This window comes from Podarcis erhardii (assembly GCF_964252035.2).
Source record: "Podarcis erhardii genome assembly, chromosome: 11".
NCBI classification, from domain to species: Eukaryota; Metazoa; Chordata; class Lepidosauria; order Squamata; family Lacertidae; genus Podarcis; species Podarcis erhardii.
The window spans coordinates 32,435,211-32,456,028 of record NC_138501.1 but is presented as its reverse complement, the minus strand read 5'-3'; the positions used below and the strand labels follow the sequence as shown (position 1 = coordinate 32,456,028).

The following is a 20,818-nucleotide window of genomic DNA, read 5'->3' as shown; positions in this document are numbered from 1 at the left end:
TGTATGATGCAGTAGGGAAGGTGGTCCTAGGATACACGCCTTCTGTGATGTATGTATGATGTTTCTGGGGGGCGGTCTGGAGTTTGAGGGTGGGCAATTTAAAAGGTCTATATAAGGGCCTTTGTTCTGGGTTCCTCCTCCCTCCGGCATATGGTGAGGGAGGACCCTGTTGCAACAGTTTAATAAAGATGAGACTTACTAGCTGCTTTGCTTCTCATTATTCTCTGGTTGGTCTCTGTTATTTTCTCCTACCGATGATGGGCTCTTGGGAAAAGGAGCAGGTTTTTCTTCTCATAACAGTATCTAGCTGGCCACTGTGGGACCAGGATGCTTCTCGAGTTGGGCCAATGGCCTGATCCAGCAGGGCTCATATGAAGAAGTTCCCAACGGAAATAAATCCAGCAGGCCATTGCTATTGGTTTCTTGATAGCTTTAGGACACCCGACCACCCATAAGACCAGGTTTCCTCAACCCTGGCCCTCCAAATGTTTTTTGGCCTCCAACTCCTATGATCCCTAGCTAGCAGGAGCAGTGATCAAGGATGATGGGAATTGTTTCAAAACAGCTGAAGGGCCGAGTTTGAGGAAGCCTGCAGAAGACCATCCTTTCTAGAGAATAGCTTGCCTTGCACTAATGAAATCAATTGAAATACAAAACAAAACACACTCTCCCAGTCCCAGTAGGAGCTTTTAACTTATTTTTTTCCTCGGCTGTTAAGGACAAAATGAGACAAAGCGCGTGTTGGGGCCCGCCCAGGCTTGTCCGCTTGAACTCTGAGCAGTTCAGTAACGCGGCGTGTGCCGCCCGGCCTCTTTGCTTTCTCCGGATCCGCTCCGTGCGCTGAGCGTCGCCGCCAAGGCCCCTCCGGTGGGCGGCGCTTCGCTAGGCCGCCGCCCGCTCCTCCTGGAAGCCCCGGCCCCGTCGGCGCGCACTTTCCCCTGCCTGGGCCGGGCGGCGGGCGGTCACCATGGGCAGCAAGATGGCGGCCGCCAGTAGGGTCGTTCAGGTAAGTCCTTTAAGGCGTTTCTGGCGCAGGAGACCCCGCTCCGGCTTGGCGCCCGGCCGGGCCTCGCACCTCTGGGCCAGGCTTCGGCGTCCGGCGGCGGGGAAGCGGGTCCCTGGCCCCGTGGGACTAGCGGAGGCTGGTGCCCTTGGGCGGGCAGGGGAGAAAGCGCAGGAGGGAAGGCGGTCGAGGGGGGATGCGCTGCCCGCCGACCTCGGGAGAGGAAGGCGAGAAAGCGGCTCGGCTAGGGCCTCGCCAGCGTGGCGGCTTCGGAGGGAAGAGGCCGAGGTTTTCCCGGTTGCTCCGCCTGTCCTCCGCCTTTGCCCCCGAGGGTCCCATCTCAAAGCCATAGGGTCGCAATGCTGTCCTACGGTGCACCATCTTCTTCCTCATCGCCTCGGGATTAGATCCTTCTGTATCCTGCAAAACTGACTCCGGATTAAGTCTCTCTAGGAAATCTCAGCCCTCGTGTCAATGACAAGCCTGTCAACTGTAAATAAGAGTTGAGTGAAATATCAGCGTTTGCGGTTCCCCTGGCTGAAGAGGGAGAGGCACTTTTTTAAAAAAATAAATGAAAATAAACTGTTGGACTGGACATGTTGACAAGCAGTTTGACCCCGTTTTTGCTCACAGGCAATGCCTTAAAAGATTTATGGCTGGTTTGGTGACTTGGAGAGAAGTGGCTCAGTCCTTTTTTAGTGCTTGGGACAGGAGTGGGATGGTGATAATAACCAAAATAACTGGCAGTTTCCTGTCCTTTAGCAGTAAGGTGGCTAGAGCACCTTACTTAAATATTTGTACATCTTAAGTTTAGGGTGGGAAAGCAAAAGATGTATAGGGAAAGGCATTGTTTGGGGTGTGAAATAACTTTTTCTTCCTCTCATAATATTGGAACTCAGGTCATGCCATGGAATTGGTCTTTGGCAGTAGAACTGGAATAGCCATACACACACACACACACACACACACACACACACTAATGTGCACAAAGCATTCATTAACTTAGGGAATTCGCTGCCACAAGTTGTGCCAAACTAGACTTGATGCAAAATGTGTCATTATTAGCCACTTATGTTATGTTTTAAATGAAAATAATGCCAGGAGTAGGAGTACTGCACCTTGTATTGAAGTTAGATTTAAGCCTGTCCATAACTACAGTTCCAACAAAAATCCCATTTTCATACTTGCCATTGGGGTGTTTTTTTTAAAAAAATGTAAACATCATTGCTAACAATTCTTTTAGTGCCACTTCTAGTTTGGTTCTTAGATGGCTTTAAAAGGGAATTAGAAAAAGGTAGTTTCCTTACCATATTTCTGTCATGCAGGTTTCCCTTATTCCAGCACACTTTACTCTTTCAGAACATAACAAATGATCTACATTTCAGACATCACAGCAGCTATAGACTGCCACTTGTGAGCAACATACTATGAGGATAGCAAGTGATATATTTCCTGACCACCCCTTAGGTAAACAGTAAACAGAACAAAAAACCCTTTCTTCTCTGCAATAGAAATAATAATGGATAAAGAAACACTTCTGGAGAAATCTGTGCAATTAATTCAAGTATGACCATTGGACCTTTTACTTAGTGCTTGTTAACTATCCATGCAGATAAACCTGCTGCCTCATGTAGTACAATAGTCCACCAGCTATGTTTCATTTGTCTTTGGATAGCATTAGATTGTGAATGAATAAGTGGGTAGTGTTTCTAGAGTTTACATGATAGGCTTTGTTCTTCAACTGCTCCAACATTTCAAATGTAAAAGTTGAACTCTTCAGATGTCTTTGTATTTTGCTCCCAAGCAAGCCAGTTTGCATTGTATCCTATTCTACTCAGAAGCCATTGCTGTTGCCAGTGTTCTGTTCCAAAAGGAGTTGGGTTGGGCTTCCCACTAAAATGCCATTTAGCAACAGTGCTTGGTGGATTACACCTTTTCTTTGCAAGAAAATGTGAATATGTATATTGAATTGCTGTCCTAGTTATCTTACATTGCCTTCCATTTACCTGTTTTACTCCAGGTAGTGAAGCCACATACACCCTTAATTAAGTTTCCAGACAGAAGAAGTACTCCCAAACCTACAAGTAAGTATCTCTTTTTGTAAATGTATGTTAATTTTATCTAGTAATGTTTAAAAAAGTTTAATCCCAGATTTGTGTATTTATAAGTATGTTTTATTGGATTCCATGTGACCTACTTCTATATGAGTGCATAGGATCACAGCCTTAGTCGCCATATTTCTTTTGCTTAGACTGGAAATTGGTGTTAACTGACATTTGCTGTTTCTTTGAACATACCATTCCATTCCCTTTTCACTTAAAAAAAGTTATTTTTGTTGTTTTTTCTGCAACGAAATAACATGGCTATTACTCTGAATGCTTCATGATCTAGGGTTTCCTGAATATTTTTGCTAAAGTAAATGGTTTAGAACCTGTCTCTTGTTCCTTCAGTACAGGAGCCTCTACAGTCAAGAGTGCCTCTGCCTCATGGTTCAGCCTCACAACTCTCTGCAGGAGGTGGGCCGTCACCATCTACAAATATTTCATTCTCCAGTAGAATTCAAGGCACACCTGACACTTCAGAATTAGTAAAAACGTTACCTCAAAAATATAGAAGGAAACCCATGTCGGTGGAAGAGATGGAGTATATCCAAGTAAGGTCCCAGAGATTTCCTACATAATTTATTCTTTGCATTTGTTTTACTGAAATATCTATTATGTTGCCTTTCTTTTATAAATTGGACACAAGGTGGCCATTAAATGAAATAGTTTAAACAGTTCCAAAATAAAAGCCTAGGGCAGTCAATGAGAATGTCTGCAATCTAGTGCTGCGTTGATAAACAGTAACCAGCATTGATACAGTTCCAACAGCCTCATAGCCAAACAATAAAATAAGCATTAGGTGAAAAACCAAACTGCCAAAACCTGGATAATAAGACAGCTTAGTGCCTAGAAAAAAATAGGTCACCAGATGTATCTTTCTTGGGATGAAGTTCCACAGATGGGTGCAACTGCAGAAAGGGACCCCTCTCTCCTAACCTTTTCTAAACTTTACCAATTGAGGCACCCAGAGAAAGTTTCTGATGATAAAAACACAAAAACTCTGCTGGATCAGTCTAGAGACCTATGGATAGTCCACAAGAAGGACCTGTTGCCAATAACTCTTTTTCATTATTGTTTTTCAGCAACTGGTATTCAGAGGCCTGGTACTTCTGTTCCTGTAGATAATGTATATCACAATTATCATAATCATTATCATTATTATTTGTACCCTGCCCATCTGACTGGGTTGCCCCAGCCACTCTGGGCAGCTTCCAACATATATAATAACATGTTTTAATGTTTTCTGTGTTGAAGCTATGACGATCAGTTCCCAGGCCAGTTGATATGGAAGTGGGTGAAACATTGTAGAAGCCTGCTCTTAGACAGCCTAGCTTTAAATGTTTAAAACAGCAGTTTGCATTGTTCCCAGGAACAATCTGAAAGCCACTGTTGATCTTTAGAGCAGGTGTATGCTTGCATAACAAGCCATGATCTGCAACCTAGCTGCTGCATTCTGAACCAGTTTAAATTTTCAGAGGCAGCTCCATATATAATGTGTTATGGTAATCAGCCCTTTGTGTTACTAAAGCATGGACAACTTGTGTAGGAGAGTGAGTACCTGGCATAAAGGTACTTAGTGCTATGAAAACAATCTCAGTATGCAGTATCCCTAGCTTCTACATCTAATATCCCTGTAGGAGTGCAACCCCATACAGTACAAGATAGCATCTTCAACTTCAGATAAGATACCACTAAGTATCTTATCTTTAGTCAGCTCCAGTTTATTAGTGCCCACCCAGAGTTAAATACTATCTATGAATCATTTTCATATAATTCTCTTTCAGTGTATAATATGCAGAGAATTGGAAATCATTCTTCCAGAGTTTCTCCCAGAGGTTTAAATCTATGTTATGCCCTATATCCATTGCCCAGTGTGTCATAGAAACTTTAAATAGCTCATGGTTTGTTTCCCATTCTAGCAATGTTATACATTTTAGACAATAATTTATCCTAATTCCATAGTAACTCTCTTTCAAACTGTTAGCTTTGGTCCAAAATCCATTTTTTAGTCTGTTTTATACAAATCATATAATTGATGGTACTGTAACCAATCCATAACTTGGCTCCTTACTTCTTCCATTGGTTTCAACCCGGGTTCACTAACTGTGCAGGTGTGGAGAACCTTTATCCTTCCAGATGTCACTGAACTACTCTCATGAATTCCAGCAAGAATAGCACATCACCCAGAACGATGAAGTTGTAATTCAGCAATGTCTGGAAAGCCAAGTGTTCCCACCACCTATCTTAAAATGGATTTTCGGAACATCAGCTGCTTTGCTTGGACAAAAAGGAGAAATAGCAATGGGTGTCATCCACATTTTGATGACACTTTACTCCAAATCCCACATGACACTCTGGGATTACATGAAATAGTTTCATGTTCAAGATTGCAGTGTTTGGGGGAGGACACTTAGTGCACAACTGTGGGTTGGGCCCAAAGGACTCAATTTTATATTGTTTTGAGAAATACAGAAATACAGGCAGGCAGTTAATTTACGGGACTCGTAAATAGTAAGTGGGATATAGCACACTACAGAAAAGTCCAAATGGCAACAGAAAAATTATGTGTGGCTTGCTGTTATTCTGTATATTCCTATAAAGTTAGACATCAGTCACTTTATCCAAATGCAAATTGATATCAGTGCAAGAATTGATTTTTTCTTTCTGTTGAAAGATAAACAACCAATATTTTTTCTTACAGCGTGGAGGTCCAGAATAATGCACAAGACTCCGGTTATCTACTGGTGTACAACAAACTCTTATATTCACAACAAAGGCCTTCCTCACTCTCTGAATGTTATAAAAGTCTAAAAGCAAATAGCTTTGTTAAAGGTATTTCATGAGGGATGAGAAGGTAAAGTGGCGGTGTCCTAGAACAGAAGACCATTCTGTTTTGAGTAATTGTGACTCCACTTTATACAACTCTACAATTAAAATTTTATTTTATTTGTTCTACTTAGCAATAATGGTTTTGTTATCTCCTTTGTAGCTGTTGTTCATACACTAAGGAAGAACAGCAAAATCTTGTGATGTTTTCACTGTTCATGTAATGCCTGTCTGGCATGAAGGAAAGCAATATTTGTTTCTTCTCTCCAACAGCATCAACCATGTCCTTTGGGAGAATTTTTTTAAAGGGTGTTGGATGTGAGAGACAGTATCAAGACAGAACTTGCAGGTGTTAGTGGATGAATTGTATTTATTAAACATCAGTTACATATTATTGCAAACTTATCTGCCTGCTCTTTTGGAAAGAAATACAGGCTTCCATTCTTGACAATTCCACTTGTAGGTACTACTCTCACTCAGCCTGATTGTCAGATGAAATGTAGTCCAAATATGCAGGAACTCGTTTTAAAATGTATCTCTAAGTTATGCTAATAACTAGAGGTTTTTCTTTTGAAATCTCAAAAGAACAAGAAATTAAAATGTTTGCACCATCTACTCATCAATCAAGTTTAGTATTGATACAATCCTTTGGTCTCAAAATGGACTTTGCTCCTGCGATCCTCAACAGTTGTGATGTGAAATGAGGATCTTCTGAAGGCTCAGGTGCCCATTTATTTTAATGAAATAAGACGTCTTATCAGTATACATAGTCGTAGCCAGAGATACCCTCCCAACACCAGTGTCACTGTTGCTTAACTATAGTAAGGTCAGGCCTACCCAGTTATATGGCTGGGAGCACTACAATCAATCTGACACTCCTGCTGCACCCATGTCGTCCTGACCTTGCTCCTGCTCATCTTTGTGCTTTACAAACATATAAGTTCAAGCTACTAACATCAGTTAGAGTTGAGGCCTGGAACTCCCCCCCCCCCCCATCTTCCAACCACTCCCAAGTTAGCAAGGATCACTGGAAATGGTTTCTGAGTGGGGGGAGAGATCCAGTTATGTGTAAATTTCATTGTAAAGAGGTTTCCCATCTATTGCATACAGCTTCCAAAGACTGAATCTGGAACTTTTTTAAAATGCAAAGCATACGTGCTACCACTGAACTATAGCACTTCTTAAAAATAAATGCATGAATGAAATCTGCCAAGGAAGGCAATAAACACGCCTTGCAAATAAAATGCTGGTCGCATCCAAATTGTAGCAGGATATCTACTTCCCTTTTGATTTCCTGGTCATCATGAAATGACATTTCCGTTTGAACAAAATGGGTTCTGCTCCAACCTACATCAAATTGTGGAATCTAAATGTGATGGGTTGATTACAAATAAAGCTGCAACTGTTAATTTTGAAGTGCTTATTTTGCTCTTTAGTTTATCTACAAAGTGGCCTTAAATAAAAAGCTGCAGGGTATAAATCCTGAAAATAAATAGAGTAATAAATGCATCTTTTGTTTGGAAAGTCCAAATAACAACAACAACAAAACAATCAGGATGTGCATGCCTACTTATTTTTTGGAATTTGCTTCTGAGTAAATAAACTTGTATCACATTGTGCTGCATTTATATTTTCTCAGACTCATTTATGTGTAACCAAACATGCATTTATTATGTTATCTTTACTGCTGTAGTCAGGTGCAGTGGCTGCCTTGGCACTTGGGAACTTGAAAAGAGGGAGCTGCTGGAGCAAAGTGGTTAAGGTTCACTGGAGTTTGCTCACTCCCCTATAGTTCTCCCTAAACTATGTGTATATACTTGCCAAGTTACGAATGCAATTTATATATGATCCAGTGCAGTGGATTGTGGTCCATGAAAGCTGATGCCATATTAAATACTCCTTTTCAAGCAGAGATGAGAACCTGTGTCTCTCCAGCTGTTGAGTTCGACTTCAGCTCCCACCAGCCTTGGTCAGCATGGCCAATGGGAGTAACAATATCTTGTGAACCACCTCTGCTTAAAGTGCCACGACACTTGTTTTTGTTGCAAGACTAACACTGCTAACAACAGGCTTCCTCACCTATCTCTTTTGGGATGGCAGTGACAGCTCTTCCTGGGAAACAGGAATTTAGATGTGTTAGGGCAGCCAGAGGGCTCTCACAGAAGCAATGAGATGAGTTAACACGGTGGTTCCCCCCCCCCCAACTTTTCATATTACTTGTTACGATAAAACAGCAGACACCTACCACTTCTGAGGGCATCAGGCTAGCTCACCAAGTCAAAGGGCTGGCAATATGATATGCACAGTTGTACATCCAACTGATAAGGCCTGACTGCTGGTGCAACTGCCTCGGCCCTGCTGCAATCTGAAGGGTGCTTTTGACTAGCAAACCCCCACCGTACAAAGCTGCAGCCTCCCAATGATCAGTTCTGTCGAAACCCCGAATTTCTCCTCTCTCTTTTTTTAATGGACAGCCCTCACTAGCACTCCTGGATGGGCGGAGAAGTTGCGACCCGAGAAGAAAACCACGGGTTTTTCTATCCTCGTTACAGCTCTATAAGGGATTTGGCTTGCTCGTCTATCCTTTCCTATCTCTGTGTTGAGAGGCTGTTGTCACGACCGGCGGAAACCTCGGAGGGGGGGGGGAGAGGGAAGCGTCATTTGCCCGCGTGCGTGGCGCATGCGTAGAACGCGGTGGGAAGGCCGGTGGTGTACGGGAGAGGGGGAGGAGCCGGAGTCGCGCTGGTTTCCTGGAGGCGTCGTAAACTTGACGGTTTTTAAATCGCGCTTGGTCGGGATGGACGCCCGCGCGCGTGCGAAGCGCTACGAGAAGTTGGCCTTCCTGGGCGAAGGGCAGGTAAGCCGGACTCGGCTGAGGGGAGGGGTAACGGCCGGCAGCAGCAGCAGCTTCCATCGGGCTCCGGTGGAGGCGAAGGAAAGGCACCACCTGAGGGAGTTTTCAGGGTTAGCTGCGGACGCCCCTCGTTAATTCGCCCCTCCGAATAACGGCGTCGCCTTCAATGCCACCGAGTTAAGCCGTCGCCTGCGCACAGTTCACCTTTTTTGAGATCGACGACACGCAAACTTTCGCTCCTTGATAATAATAAAACAAGATTTCCACCCCAACCCCACTTGCCCTTCGCCATAAAGGCCCCAGAGGACAGTGATGCAGTTAAAAATAAAGTGAAACCGATATCTAACGCAGCGCCCAAAATACAGTTTAAATAGGAAAATAAAGGTCTCGGCTATCAAAGGCCAGGTTAAAAGGTGCAGTTTTAGCATAAAATGAAAAGTGCATTAAGCACCTCTGCAGAGGGGAGGAAATTCCATAGTTTGGGGGCAGTCATGGAGAATCCCCTTTCCAGGGCTGCAAAAAAAGCTCGAGAGCAGAGAAACTATGAAAAGCCGCCCTCTCCCTCTTAATACATAAAGTTGCAAGTCTTAACTCCACTTACCTGGGAATAAGCCCCGTTTAATTTAACAGGGGTTACTTCTGAGTATACATGGCTGGGGTAGTGCCATAGGTGTATTTGTGTTATAGGTTGTGGAAAGCATCTGGAGATGGGCAATAGGCATTTTTTCCCCAGAGACTTGAAGGTTGATTGCTCATTCCAGTTTCCCAGGTTTGTATTTCAGAAACCTAAAGCACCTGCTTGACTGGAGACAGCACTCATTCGAAAGAAAAATACCTGTTCCACGAGAAGCCTCTGTCAAAGCATTTTCAATGTGGAGTCAATGGCTTAGCACCTAGAAATATTGGCTGTTCACAAAAAAATAAAGGGATGGGTAGTTGACTGGCTGCTCCCAAAATTGACTTTGATCTGTCCTTTGATGTCATGAAGGCTTAGGGCAGCAGCAAAATGACCTGTTAAAAAGAACCTGCTAGGTATGTTTGTGTAAGCAGTTTGTTGCTCTGATCAAATCTACTTACAGCCAGACCTTTTTCTCATCCAGCTTTGGACAGAGAAAAGTGTTTTCCTAGCCACCCAATTGTTAGCCAATGGTCAAACCTGACTTACAATGGAGAATAAATTTTTGAAGTGCAAGGTTTGTACCTTTTCATACTTTAGCCAGAAAATAGCATATGTCTGCTGTATCACTGATATCTCTGTTTAATGCTATTGCTTGACCATCTGGTTAGTAAACTTTTCCAAAATGGAGTTTGAAGGTTGGTGACTAGAGAAACAGTGGACAGTTGCAAAGTAACCAACAAGGAAGTAGGAGGTCTGCATTTTGCAGCTAGCTGGAGCGAGAAGGTAATGATGGGGAGAGAGACTCAAAAGTAGTGTCTGATTTTTTTTGCGTGCTGATGTTACAGGCTGCTGGATCTGGCTGTCTAGGTCCTACCTGCTCCTCTATATACAAAATTATATTTGAAATTAAATTGGGAAATCAAACCCTGTAGTGCAGCCACTGAACTTCCTTCTTAATAGGGATATAACAATGTAATTCTTTCCTGCTTCGTAGAAAGCCTTCCAGTATAGGACATGTTCATTATGTGGGTAGATTGTCATATGTGACATTCTTACATGTGGAATTCTCACATTTATGTACTTTGAGGTTTGTACTGATGTTTGAAACAGCTTTGCTGGGGGTTGGACCAGATGACCCTAGTGGTTCTTCCAACTCTAGAATTCTAGGATTATGTAATTATGCTGTATCTCTGGAAATTTATCAGTTAATTTCCCTTAGTTACTAGTACTGACCAGCTGAGAATGACATTAGAGGGAAGGCATAGCATTTCATGAGTTAAAGGTGTTCAACATTGTTCAACATTTTTACTGTTTTTATTGTGATCATTTGTATTTATTATAGCATGCCTCAAGATATTTTATAGAAAAGAAGACTAAACACTTTCTAAACAAAAAGCAAGGCTGCTGCTATATAATTAGAAAACTGATTTTTAAGATGTGCTCTTTTTCTCTTTAGTTTGCTACAGTTTATAAAGCAAGAGACAAGAATACAAATCAAATCGTTGCTATTAAAAAGGTGAGTTAGCTTTATTAACCTGACAGCATACCCAAACCATGATTTGTGCTGACCATAGCTTGGAATCCTAGCCACATTGACAATTTTTTTTTATTTATTAAGCAACTCATAAATTGTTCATTGAAATATTCAGTTGCATTAACCAGGACTGGTCTGCCCATGAGGTTGACTGAGGCAGTCACCACAGGCAGTGGAATCCTAAGCAGTAATGTCCCTGCAGGTGCTTCACTTACCTCTGCTGCTACTGGAGAAACAAGAAGGTGCAGCAGCAGCTTCCAGTGAAATCTCACAAAATTATTGTGAGCTCTTGTCGCCACTGCTTCTCTTCACCACTCCAGGTGGTGGTGGGCAGCCTGCCTGCTGCCACTGGAGAAGTAAGGAGAAACAGCTTCAGCTTCTGGGTTCTGACCATGCATTTTGTCTGACCATGTTTTATGTAATTGTGCAGAGCTTTAGTAACCTAGAGCAAGTAAAAGCTGCAGTCTAAGCACACTTAAATAAACCTCTCAGAAATTACTTCCAAGTAAAAATACATAGACTGAGCTGTCAGTCAGTTTAGATACTTATAGAACAACAGACTGTAGCCTTTGCCCTGCCTTTGGTAATGAGAAATATTGTCTTAATTAAACCACTTTCTTATTTTAGATCAAACTTGGGCATAGATCAGAAGCTAAAGATGGTAAGTTTTTGAAATACACATATATAAATGAACTATTTTGCATATGCTAGAATATTGCTACCATGCTGGTAAATGACTTGCTGTTCTTTTCAATTTTGAGTGGAAGAGATAACAAATGAGATCCATGTAATTCTTTGTTTTGAAGTAGACCAGTGGCATAATATCCATACTCCACTGGTCCTTTTGTGATTTAGATAGAAAACATTCACATTTTTCCCTTTAGTGTTCTTGTTTTATTTTTATCCGTGGACATAATTTTAAGCAGTGACATGATTTTTCTAGAAAATGTTGAATTGAAAAAAATTCTGATATCCTAGTGAGTGATGTAATTTAGCATACTTATTTTACTCTTAGTTAGTCAACAGATCTAAAGAAAAAAAAAGAAAAACTGCCAAGCTTGCCTAATACTACATTTGTAATTGGCATCTGTTCATTGTTTCTAATGAAAATAATTGTGGCAAAAGTACCAATCCCTGCTCCCTCTCACCCAGGACTACTTTGAGCCACTAGTACTACCAAATTCATACACTGCTGAGGGTGTACAGTTCTATTGTTATTGTCATGATTCTTATTTCAATTCAGGCATAAACAGAACAGCCCTTAGAGAAATAAAGCTACTGCAGGAGCTTAGCCATCCAAATATTATAGGGGTAAGTACAAAGTGCTGTTTGAAGGGAATATTTCTGTATTAACAATATTTAAATACTACCCAATAACAAAGTCCTCTGGTTGGTTTATATTAACAGTGAAACAAAACAATAACTAATAAAAGTGAAGCAGAGAATAAAATCAGTATAACAAACTCTCAGCAACACCCAGATATGATAGATACATAGATGAGAGTTTAAAGGGCCTTGGAAAATAAGTGTTTAAATTTGAGGCCCTCTTTATACCAGAAACCCAGGTCAAATTCCCCTTGCCCTTTGAACTTCTCTCTGATTGGCCATGCCTAAAAGTGAAGACTCATAAACTATCCTTTTTCCAGGTGTTAGGAGTTTCTGTTGCTATGCAAGGCAACACAAAAATGTGCCAGATTCAAGAAGTACTAAAAACTGGTTGCAAGGGAAGAATCAGGAGTACACTTCTGATTTTTCTTCCTTTTCAGGATTGGGTTGAAGTTTCAAGACATGGCTCGAACTTTTCTGAGCATGGTATCATAGGACTTCAGGCCTGGGAAAGATGGGTGTGGTTTGCCCCAAAACAGCCTGGCAGGCCTAGTTAAGGAAATTAAAAGGTTGGTAAGACTCAGTCACTCTCCATTGCCTGGAGTGCTGTAAACCTGCCAGGGCACATTAGAGAGGATACCTTGACCAGTGTGTGCACACACATTGGATTAAGGGCATACAATCACATCAATAATTTGAGTGTATTTCTCTTCCAGCTTCTTGATGCATTTGGACACAAATCTAACATTAGTCTAGTATTTGATTTTATGGAAACTGATCTAGAGGTAAGATTGCCATTAACTGGCTACTGACTTAATTTTGTGGCCGATGAATAAGCTTTTGCTTTGTTTATATATTGAAACCAAAAGTCCTGGGGGAAAGTTATAAGAGTTGGAGAAGAGACATGGAGGAAGGGGGTGGTAGAAGAGAACAACAGAGAAGGCAGAACAGTATACCTCTTCTTTGCATCTATTTTTAGACTGTAAGCCCCCTGGGGTTGGGATCATCTCTCATTCTTTCCAAAGAGTTGTGCAGATAGGTGGCGCTGTATCAATACTTTTTAACATAAGCAGTATAACAGGTTTTATGCATAAATAACTCATGGTAGGTTTTGTGTATCTGCTAGAGAAAGCAGGCATACACACATTTTCAGCAGCTAAAGAGTAATACAGACTTCATTTGAAGGGAAATAATTGTAATTGCTTAGGATGCCACCCACTTAAAGGAATTCTCATTAATAGTGAGAAAACATAAGAATATTAGATACAAAGTTCACAGAGAATTTGGACAATTTGGTCAGAGTTCAGAACAGGAAGTTGCTATAATCAATACTTTATATAGGTCTAACAATGTAGATAGTGAAAATACTGAAAGTGAGGGCATTACCAATCACATTATGATAATCAGTTCTATAGCATGTCTGGGTCAGAGAGAGTGATTTATCTAAGGCTTGCTAGTTGATGTTATTGGGGACATTGTGTACCCCAACAGATACATCTGTGTAATTTTTCTGGTGTTTTTTTTAAAGCATTAAGCTTCTGCAATTTGTAAAATGCAATATATATTTTACAGGTTATAATAAAGGATACTAGTCTTGTGTTGACACCTTCTCACATCAAAGCGTACATGCTGATGACACTTCAAGGTTTAGAATATTTACATGAACACTGGATCCTTCATAGGGTAAGGAACTCTAGGAACAAAAAGAACAGCCTTTAAGACAATGAGAAATGGCTCCCATTAAGGTGTTTGAGATGGAAATGTGATTCTCCATGTAAATTATCTTAGTCTTAACAACAGCAACAACAACAATGTTTCTTGGTCCCTTTTGATATATATATATTTTTAATGCCCCAAAATCTGAGATTTCAAACTGGTATATAAAAAAAGACAGAATAAGTAGTTGGGATATTTTAGCTTTTAATAGGTATCGGCAATTTGCGTGCAACATCTTTTAAAAAATGAATCCAACTTCCAAAGCCTTCTGATTCTCAGAGGCACAAATGGATATAAATGGCACAGTCTAATTTACCATAGTCTGATCAGCCATTGTAGTTTCTATCTAGTGCCTCAGTTCTATGCAATCCTATTGTCACTGCTTTCAGAAGCATATTTCTGGTTAAGGTGAACCTTTGATCACAAAGCAAAATATTTAAGTATTCTCAGCGATGGCATATTCATGTGTTTCCCCTTTAAGGATCTTAAACCAAATAACCTGTTGCTAGATGAAAATGGAGTTTTGAAACTGGCTGACTTTGGTTTGGCAAAATCTTTTGGAAGTCCTAACAGAGTTTACACACACCAAGTAGTAACAAGGTAAGAGAGAGATCCCTCAATGTACACATCTGGCCTATTGGTATGACAACTTCATCTGCTTGCCCAATCACTATGTGTACATGAAGATAGGAACTTGAACAAGACAGCCAGTGTGTTGCAGAGTTTAGAGTATCACATGAGGACTGGAAGACCCTGGTTCAAAAACCACACTCTGTGACATGAAGCTCAGTTATTCTAGGTCAGGGGTCAGCAAACTTTTTCAGCAGGTAATCCTACCTAACCTATCTCACAGGTTTGTTGTGAGGATAAAGTGGGGAGGGCTATGTACACCCCCTTCAAATATTAATTGCATCCACTTTTGAATGCCAGTAAATTGTTCAGTATTAACTTAAACAGCTATTTTGTCACCTTTGTTGAAGGAAAAAAAGATTAGATTTGCACCATTTTCTTACAGAAAGAACAAGATAAGATGTAAATCTTTAGGCACAAAATAGGACAGTGTTTGTACTGAAGGAACTGTGCCCACCTCATAAATGGAGGAGGGAATGCAGCATGTCTTAATTTGTTTTTCAGGTGGTATCGAGCTCCTGAGCTACTGTTTGGTGCTAGAATGTATGGTGTAGGCGTGGATATGTGGGCAGTGGGCTGCATATTGGCTGAATTGCTTCTAAGGGTAAGCTCTCAGTACAGCTGTCAAATGAAATTTTATTCTGCTCTTGCGCAAATGGTTTATCTTCTGGCACTTTTACATGTGGGAGGAGTGCTGGAAATGCAATCTTTGTTCTGGGAACCTTCATGTTTGTTTTAAACTGATCCAATGCCATTTGGTTACCAGAAAAGTTCAAAGATTTTAGGGCTGAATTTATTTTTTGTAGGAGTTCAGAACAAACCAATCTTGAAAGCCACTGTATTCATCTTTCTATAGGTTCCATTTTTGCCAGGAGACTCTGACCTGGATCAGCTCACAAAGATATTTGAAACCTTGGGTACTCCAACAGAGGAGCAGTGGCCTGTAAGTTTTTGAGTTAACAACCTTGTAACAAAAGCTGGCAGGGAGAATTGGTGGAAACTTGATTGTTTTGACTTGCTGGCCTGTTTGACTAGCTTTATACTTAATGTGTGTTTACAGGTGAGAGGACCATTAATGACTTTTAACTATTCATTATGTGGGTGCTGATTTCTCTGCTATATTTCTTTCTCCTCCCCCTCCCCCACCTCAATAGGGTATGACCAATCTTCCAGATTATGTGACTTTTAAAAGTTTCCCTGGAATGCCACTTCATCACATCTTCAGTGCTGCTGGTGATGATTTGCTAGAACTGCTGCAAGGCTTATTTACATTTAATCCTTCTACTAGGGTCACAGCTACTCAGGTATTTAAATTTAAATTTAAATTTAAATTTCCAACCATTAGCTTAAAACTGTTTCTGTCAGTATTTAGTAAAAATAAGTTCTGTACAAGTCTCAAGCAGAATTGCTTTATGTAATGGAGTGTATAGTTCTTCCAGGGGCACCTCCACAGATTTTTATTGTAATATTTTAGCAGTGAGTTCCTAAACGGGTTTGGATCTAGACAACCATTTCAGCTCTGTTTCTGATGTCAACTATCTTTCAATTTGTGTTCTGATACCTGCTTCATGAAGTAGAAAAATGGATTACATCATTTGAGATGAAAAATACAGCTGTCAGAGGACTGCTCTGAAAGTCTGAATTCAGACTGGGATGCTCACCAAATAGCTTTACCCAGTTTCAGGGGGGAAGAGAAGAGCCACCCTTGGCATTCGACCAGTGCCACCAATCCCATTGCTCCTGTAACAGACTAACCAAAACAACTGAGCAGTAAAACGGGGAAGAGAGAGTGAGCTGGGCCTGAATATTTTAGTTGGTGGCAAGAAGCAGCAGCCTGTTTGACCTGTCGGTATTTAGTGGCCAATAAGTATTTCCTTTTTTAAAAAAAACTTGTTTTTATTAAAGATTTTCTTGGGTTACAAAAGTATATACAGCGTTTCTGCTTTCAGTTCATAAAGTTCTTTCTACGGGTCATTTCTATTCAATGTGAGACGCTAATGTAGTAGTAGTGTAAAGTTGGAGGAGAAGAGAGGTGGAGGAAAGTTGTTCCCTATGGCTCAGACAGCAAGCAAAAAAGGAGGAACAGGGTGCCTAGCCAGCAACTTGACCACTTGTGAAGCTGAGGCCCACAATGAGAACCAATACGTTAATTGGCCCAGAGTGTCTGTGGCAGAATGGACATCTTCCACAGCAGTCTTATCATTCTAGTTGTCTGAACCTATTCAAGTTTACCTCATAGTAAATTAAGTGGGACTTAATTCCAAGTACATACTTTTGGGGAGGCATGTATTTTGAGCTCTTTGTTGCTTTTTAAAAACTCTTACTGAAACAAAGGGCTGAAGCAGCCCTCTTTCCTGAGCCACAGATTGAGAGCTGCATATGAGAAATGTGTTTCTAATTGCTTGTACCTTTTTATTATTTTAACCTGTAATTATTCATTGTGGATGTTCCTTCTGGTCTTAATTTCCCTGGTTACTTAATTGCAAGTGTTTCTTGGTACAGACCAGTGATGTGGAAACTTGTTCAGTACTACAAGCCACATCAAAAAGCAAAGTAAGACTTTTTAGTTGTGCATAATTACCATAACTTGGCTATAATTTGAAGGCAAAGCACAGCAAAGCAAAAGATGGTGATCCTATTACATTTATGTTACAGTCTGCTGCATATCCCATAAAGTTAATCCTTGAATATTTTTTGCTGCAGTTCAAAAGCTATTTGCAAACACAAATATTAATTGGGAAACCATGGGAAGAGAGGGAAGTAGCTGGATGAGATGTCAGGACTGCAGAATTTTTATTCAGAATGTACATGCAATCCATATGTTCTAGTGCTATACAATTTGCTTCGTCCAAAAGGAGTTTATTTAAGCATTAACTACACTATAAAAATGTGTTTTGCCTAGATTATTTGAGGACAAATATAGGTTCCAGTCAGATACAAACCATGCAAATATTTATTATATTATAGGAGAAAGTTCACAACTGAAAAACATTAAGCTCAGGGCTATGTGTACTTCACTCTGGGGTAGGGAAATTGCGAAATTGCATATGCAATCTAAATTATGTGCCAAAAAACTAAATTATACAACTTGAGCCATTTGGCATAATTCTAGTTTGAGAGAGAGGTCAGTGAATTTCTGCCTTCAACCACTGTATATCTTATTCAGCATTCCTCTGACTTTCAGCATGTATTGCTTTCAAAAATAATCAGAATGATAGTATGTGCACAGCCCTGGCTGTGCCCACATTTAAGAAAAAGTGTCCTTTGTAAGAACACAACGCACACATGCACACAGAATCTTGCAGGGGGAAACCTGCACAGAACTGATATTGTGAGGAACCATAGACAGCCTCAGTGACCATAGACGCTATCCATCACCACCACCACTGCCACCCCTCACCCTCTTTTCCCCCCACCACACAAAATATTACTAATTAGCCAAGAAAGCTACATATTATAAATTTAAGTACAGATCTTATAGAAATAGTGTCATTTCTAAATACAGTAGTGTCATTATTTATTGTTATCTCATTCTGTTCTCTTGAAGGCACTAAAACAGAAGTATTTTAGCAATCGGCCAGCACCAACACCTGGAAGCCAGTTGCCAAGACCCAATTGCCCTGCAGAAGTCTTGAAAGAGCAACAAAACCCAGCTCCAAATTTGAAAAGGAAAAGACTGGATGGAATAGATCAAGGTAGCAACATTTTTAAATAGTCTCTTCCAATGTTAAGTGTAGAATTTAAACACTTATCATATGTCCAGATATAATTTCTCACTATATTCTTTCCTTTGCCTGCTAAAAAACATTTTTAGGCATGCCTACCCAGAAAAGCTGGTGTGAATTTTAATATTTTTTAAGTATTTTAATTTCTTGTATGTTGTAAAGTATTGGTCCCCCCCCCACCCGATTTTATGATTCTATCTTTTGTATACTACTTTGAGGTTTTTTACAGTCAAGTGATGTATAAAAATTATATTTATTTATTTCACAATGTAACATTTAATTTGCTAGCCTGGGCCTAGAAACACTGGCCTCTTGCGGGGGTGCAATTAGTGCCAGCACCGTCCGTTAAGAGTTTGGGTGTAATCTTCGATACCTCCCTCTCCATGGAGGCGCAGATTGCAGCTATAACAAAGGCGGCATTCTTTCATCTCCGCCAAGCTAAGCAGTTGGCTCCTTACCTCTCACGCCCTGACCTAGCCACTGTGATCCACGCGACGGTCACCTCCAGACTGGATTATTGTAACTCGCTCTACGTGGGGCTGCCCTTGAGACTGACCCAGAAACTCCAGCGGGTGCAAAATGCTGCAGCGAGACTCCTTACGGGGTCTTCGCTTAGAGATCACATTCATCCGGTGCTATACCAGCTGCACTGGCTCCCGGTGGAGTACAGGATCAGGTTTAAGGTGCTGGTTTTAACCTTCAAAGCCCTATACGGCCTAGGGCCCTCGTACCTACGGGACCGCCTCTCCTGGTATGCCCCACAGAGGAACTTACGATCTTCAAATAAAAACATCTTGAAGGTCCCAAGCCACAGAGAGGTTAGGCTGGCCTCAACTAGAGCCAGGGCTTTTTCGGCTGCGGCTCCAACCTGGTGGAACGCTCTCTCACAAGAGACAAGGGCCCTGCAGGACTTGACATCTTTCCGCAGGGCCTGCAAGACAGAGCTGTTCCACCTGGCCTTTGGTCAGGGCGCAGCCTGACTCCCTCCTCTGGCAATCTTTACAAAACTTTAGTTTATGGTTGCCATCAATTTTGATTTTAATTCATTTTAATCCATTTTTATAATGTTTTATAATGTTGTACTGTTTTAGTGTTGTTAGCCGCCCTGAGCCCGGCTTCGGCTGGGGAGGGCGGGATATAAATAAAATTTATTATTATTTATTATTATTAGAACATCAGTGTGCATACCCTAGCTGACTTAAGCCATTCTAATCAAAGGTTTCAACGTTGTAGGGTTGCTCACACCAACTTTTGCACTTAATATTGCAATAATATTTAGGGGGGTGGGAGTGTGGCTAGCTAATCATTATGAGATCAGGAGCGTTTCTCAGTCTTGCATTCTTTCACTTCATTTTGATACAGATTTTCTTTCTTTTTTATTTTTTCCCTTTGAAACTAACTATGGTTTAATGTTAGTACACATGTAACACTAAGAACTGTTGGTTCCCCCAAGGGAGAGGATGTGTTTATGATATGCCAAGCATGATTTAGAAGATCAGGTGTTCTTACATCTGCCTGAGATGCAACAGTTGTTCTGCCGTTGTAAGCAGGGAAGTCTAGGCTTGGCAAATCCTTGTGCAGTGCACCTGACATGGGCAGGTGTCTAAGTGGAGGACGTCAGCTATGCTATTTTCAAATGAGACTTTTTGATGAATGATGCTTCAAGAACCTGGCAAAAGCCCAGAGATTCTTCCTTATCTGTTCCAGTCCCAAAACCTATAACCTTTGCTGGCAGATGGTTACAGAACTGAGAAGAGCAGAGAAGTATCATGGACAGGAAGCAGACTGTATTGGAGACACAGTAGGGACACTCGAGACGCAAAGAATACTGAAGCAGTATTCTTTCTCTACCCACCCACAGTTGAAATGGAAATGGACAGTAGAGTTTGTTCTCCATATGCTAGCCCACATTTTGACACTAATTAAAACTATGTAATTGTGATAAAAGATTGAAATAGGTTAGGCACAAGCAATCTTACTATTGCTGTAAGACGTAAGAGAAAGAAAGACAAACTGATGTGCATTAAACTTACCTCTCTCTTCCCAGGGTTACCAAAAAAATTGGTGTTTTGACTACTGTGGAAACAGGGATATTGAATATTTCTGCTGCTATGAAGTCTGAAAAGATCAAATAATGTGAAAACTCAAAAGTCACAATATGGATTAAAGCGTAATTTGTAAATGTAAACATGTAAAATGTGTGTAGTGTTAAACTCTAAAAACCATGTATTTTTATTGCTTTGCTTTTTTAAAAAATAAAAAAGTTAAAGACTCATTGGTTAATAATATATAATAGGTGGGATATGGGAACTTGGCATATGGTACTGATGAATGAGACCTTGTGCTAGAAATGCCTCGGAGGCTGGAATCCCAGATGCAGAGATTGGAAGTCTCAGTATGGATGAATCTTTGTTTCCCCAGTATCTGCTCTAGACAAAGAAAAAACAACCACCAAAATGTGTAGGAATCTCATTCCTGTTACA

The 20,818-nt window shown here is 40.9% G+C and overlaps 1 protein-coding gene across 3 annotated transcripts; it reads left to right on the top strand.

Moving 5' to 3' along the window:
* Positions 1 to 844: 844 nt before the first annotated feature.
* Positions 845 to 20,610, top strand: CDK7 (cyclin dependent kinase 7). Of its 3 annotated transcripts, XM_081880788.1 has the most exons (14): positions 845 to 1,006; positions 3,024 to 3,087; positions 3,454 to 3,656; positions 10,861 to 10,920; positions 11,566 to 11,599; positions 12,182 to 12,249; positions 12,981 to 13,049; positions 13,837 to 13,947; positions 14,462 to 14,580; positions 15,115 to 15,214; positions 15,467 to 15,553; positions 15,765 to 15,914; positions 18,158 to 18,305; positions 20,383 to 20,610. In XM_081880788.1, exons 1-14 carry the CDS (start codon positions 968 to 970, stop codon positions 20,406 to 20,408), a joined length of 1,278 nt encoding a protein of 425 aa, XP_081736914.1. In that variant the 5' UTR covers positions 845 to 967; the 3' UTR covers positions 20,409 to 20,610. The 3 variants fall into 3 exon arrangements, with proteins under 3 accessions (XP_081736914.1, XP_081736912.1, XP_081736913.1); XM_081880786.1 differs by lacking the exons at positions 845 to 1,006; positions 3,024 to 3,087; positions 3,454 to 3,656 and adding an exon at positions 8,597 to 8,788; XM_081880787.1 differs by lacking the exons at positions 845 to 1,006; positions 3,024 to 3,087; positions 3,454 to 3,656 and adding an exon at positions 9,666 to 9,817.
* The last annotated feature ends 208 nt before the right edge of the window (positions 20,611 to 20,818 follow it).

What these genes read in the sequence shown, in the direction of transcription:
- CDK7 (XM_081880788.1), top strand. Translation starts at nt 968, where the DNA reads ATGGGCAGCAAGATGGCGGCCGCCAGTAGGGTCGTTCAG. An exon ending in AAGTACTCCCAAACCTACAA is followed by an intron (nt 3,088 to 3,453) that starts GTAAGTATCTCT and finishes TTGTTCCTTCAG; the next exon opens with TACAGGAGCCTCTACAGTCA. An exon ending in AAATCGTTGCTATTAAAAAG is followed by an intron (nt 10,921 to 11,565) that starts GTGAGTTAGCTT and finishes TTCTTATTTTAG; the next exon opens with ATCAAACTTGGGCATAGATC.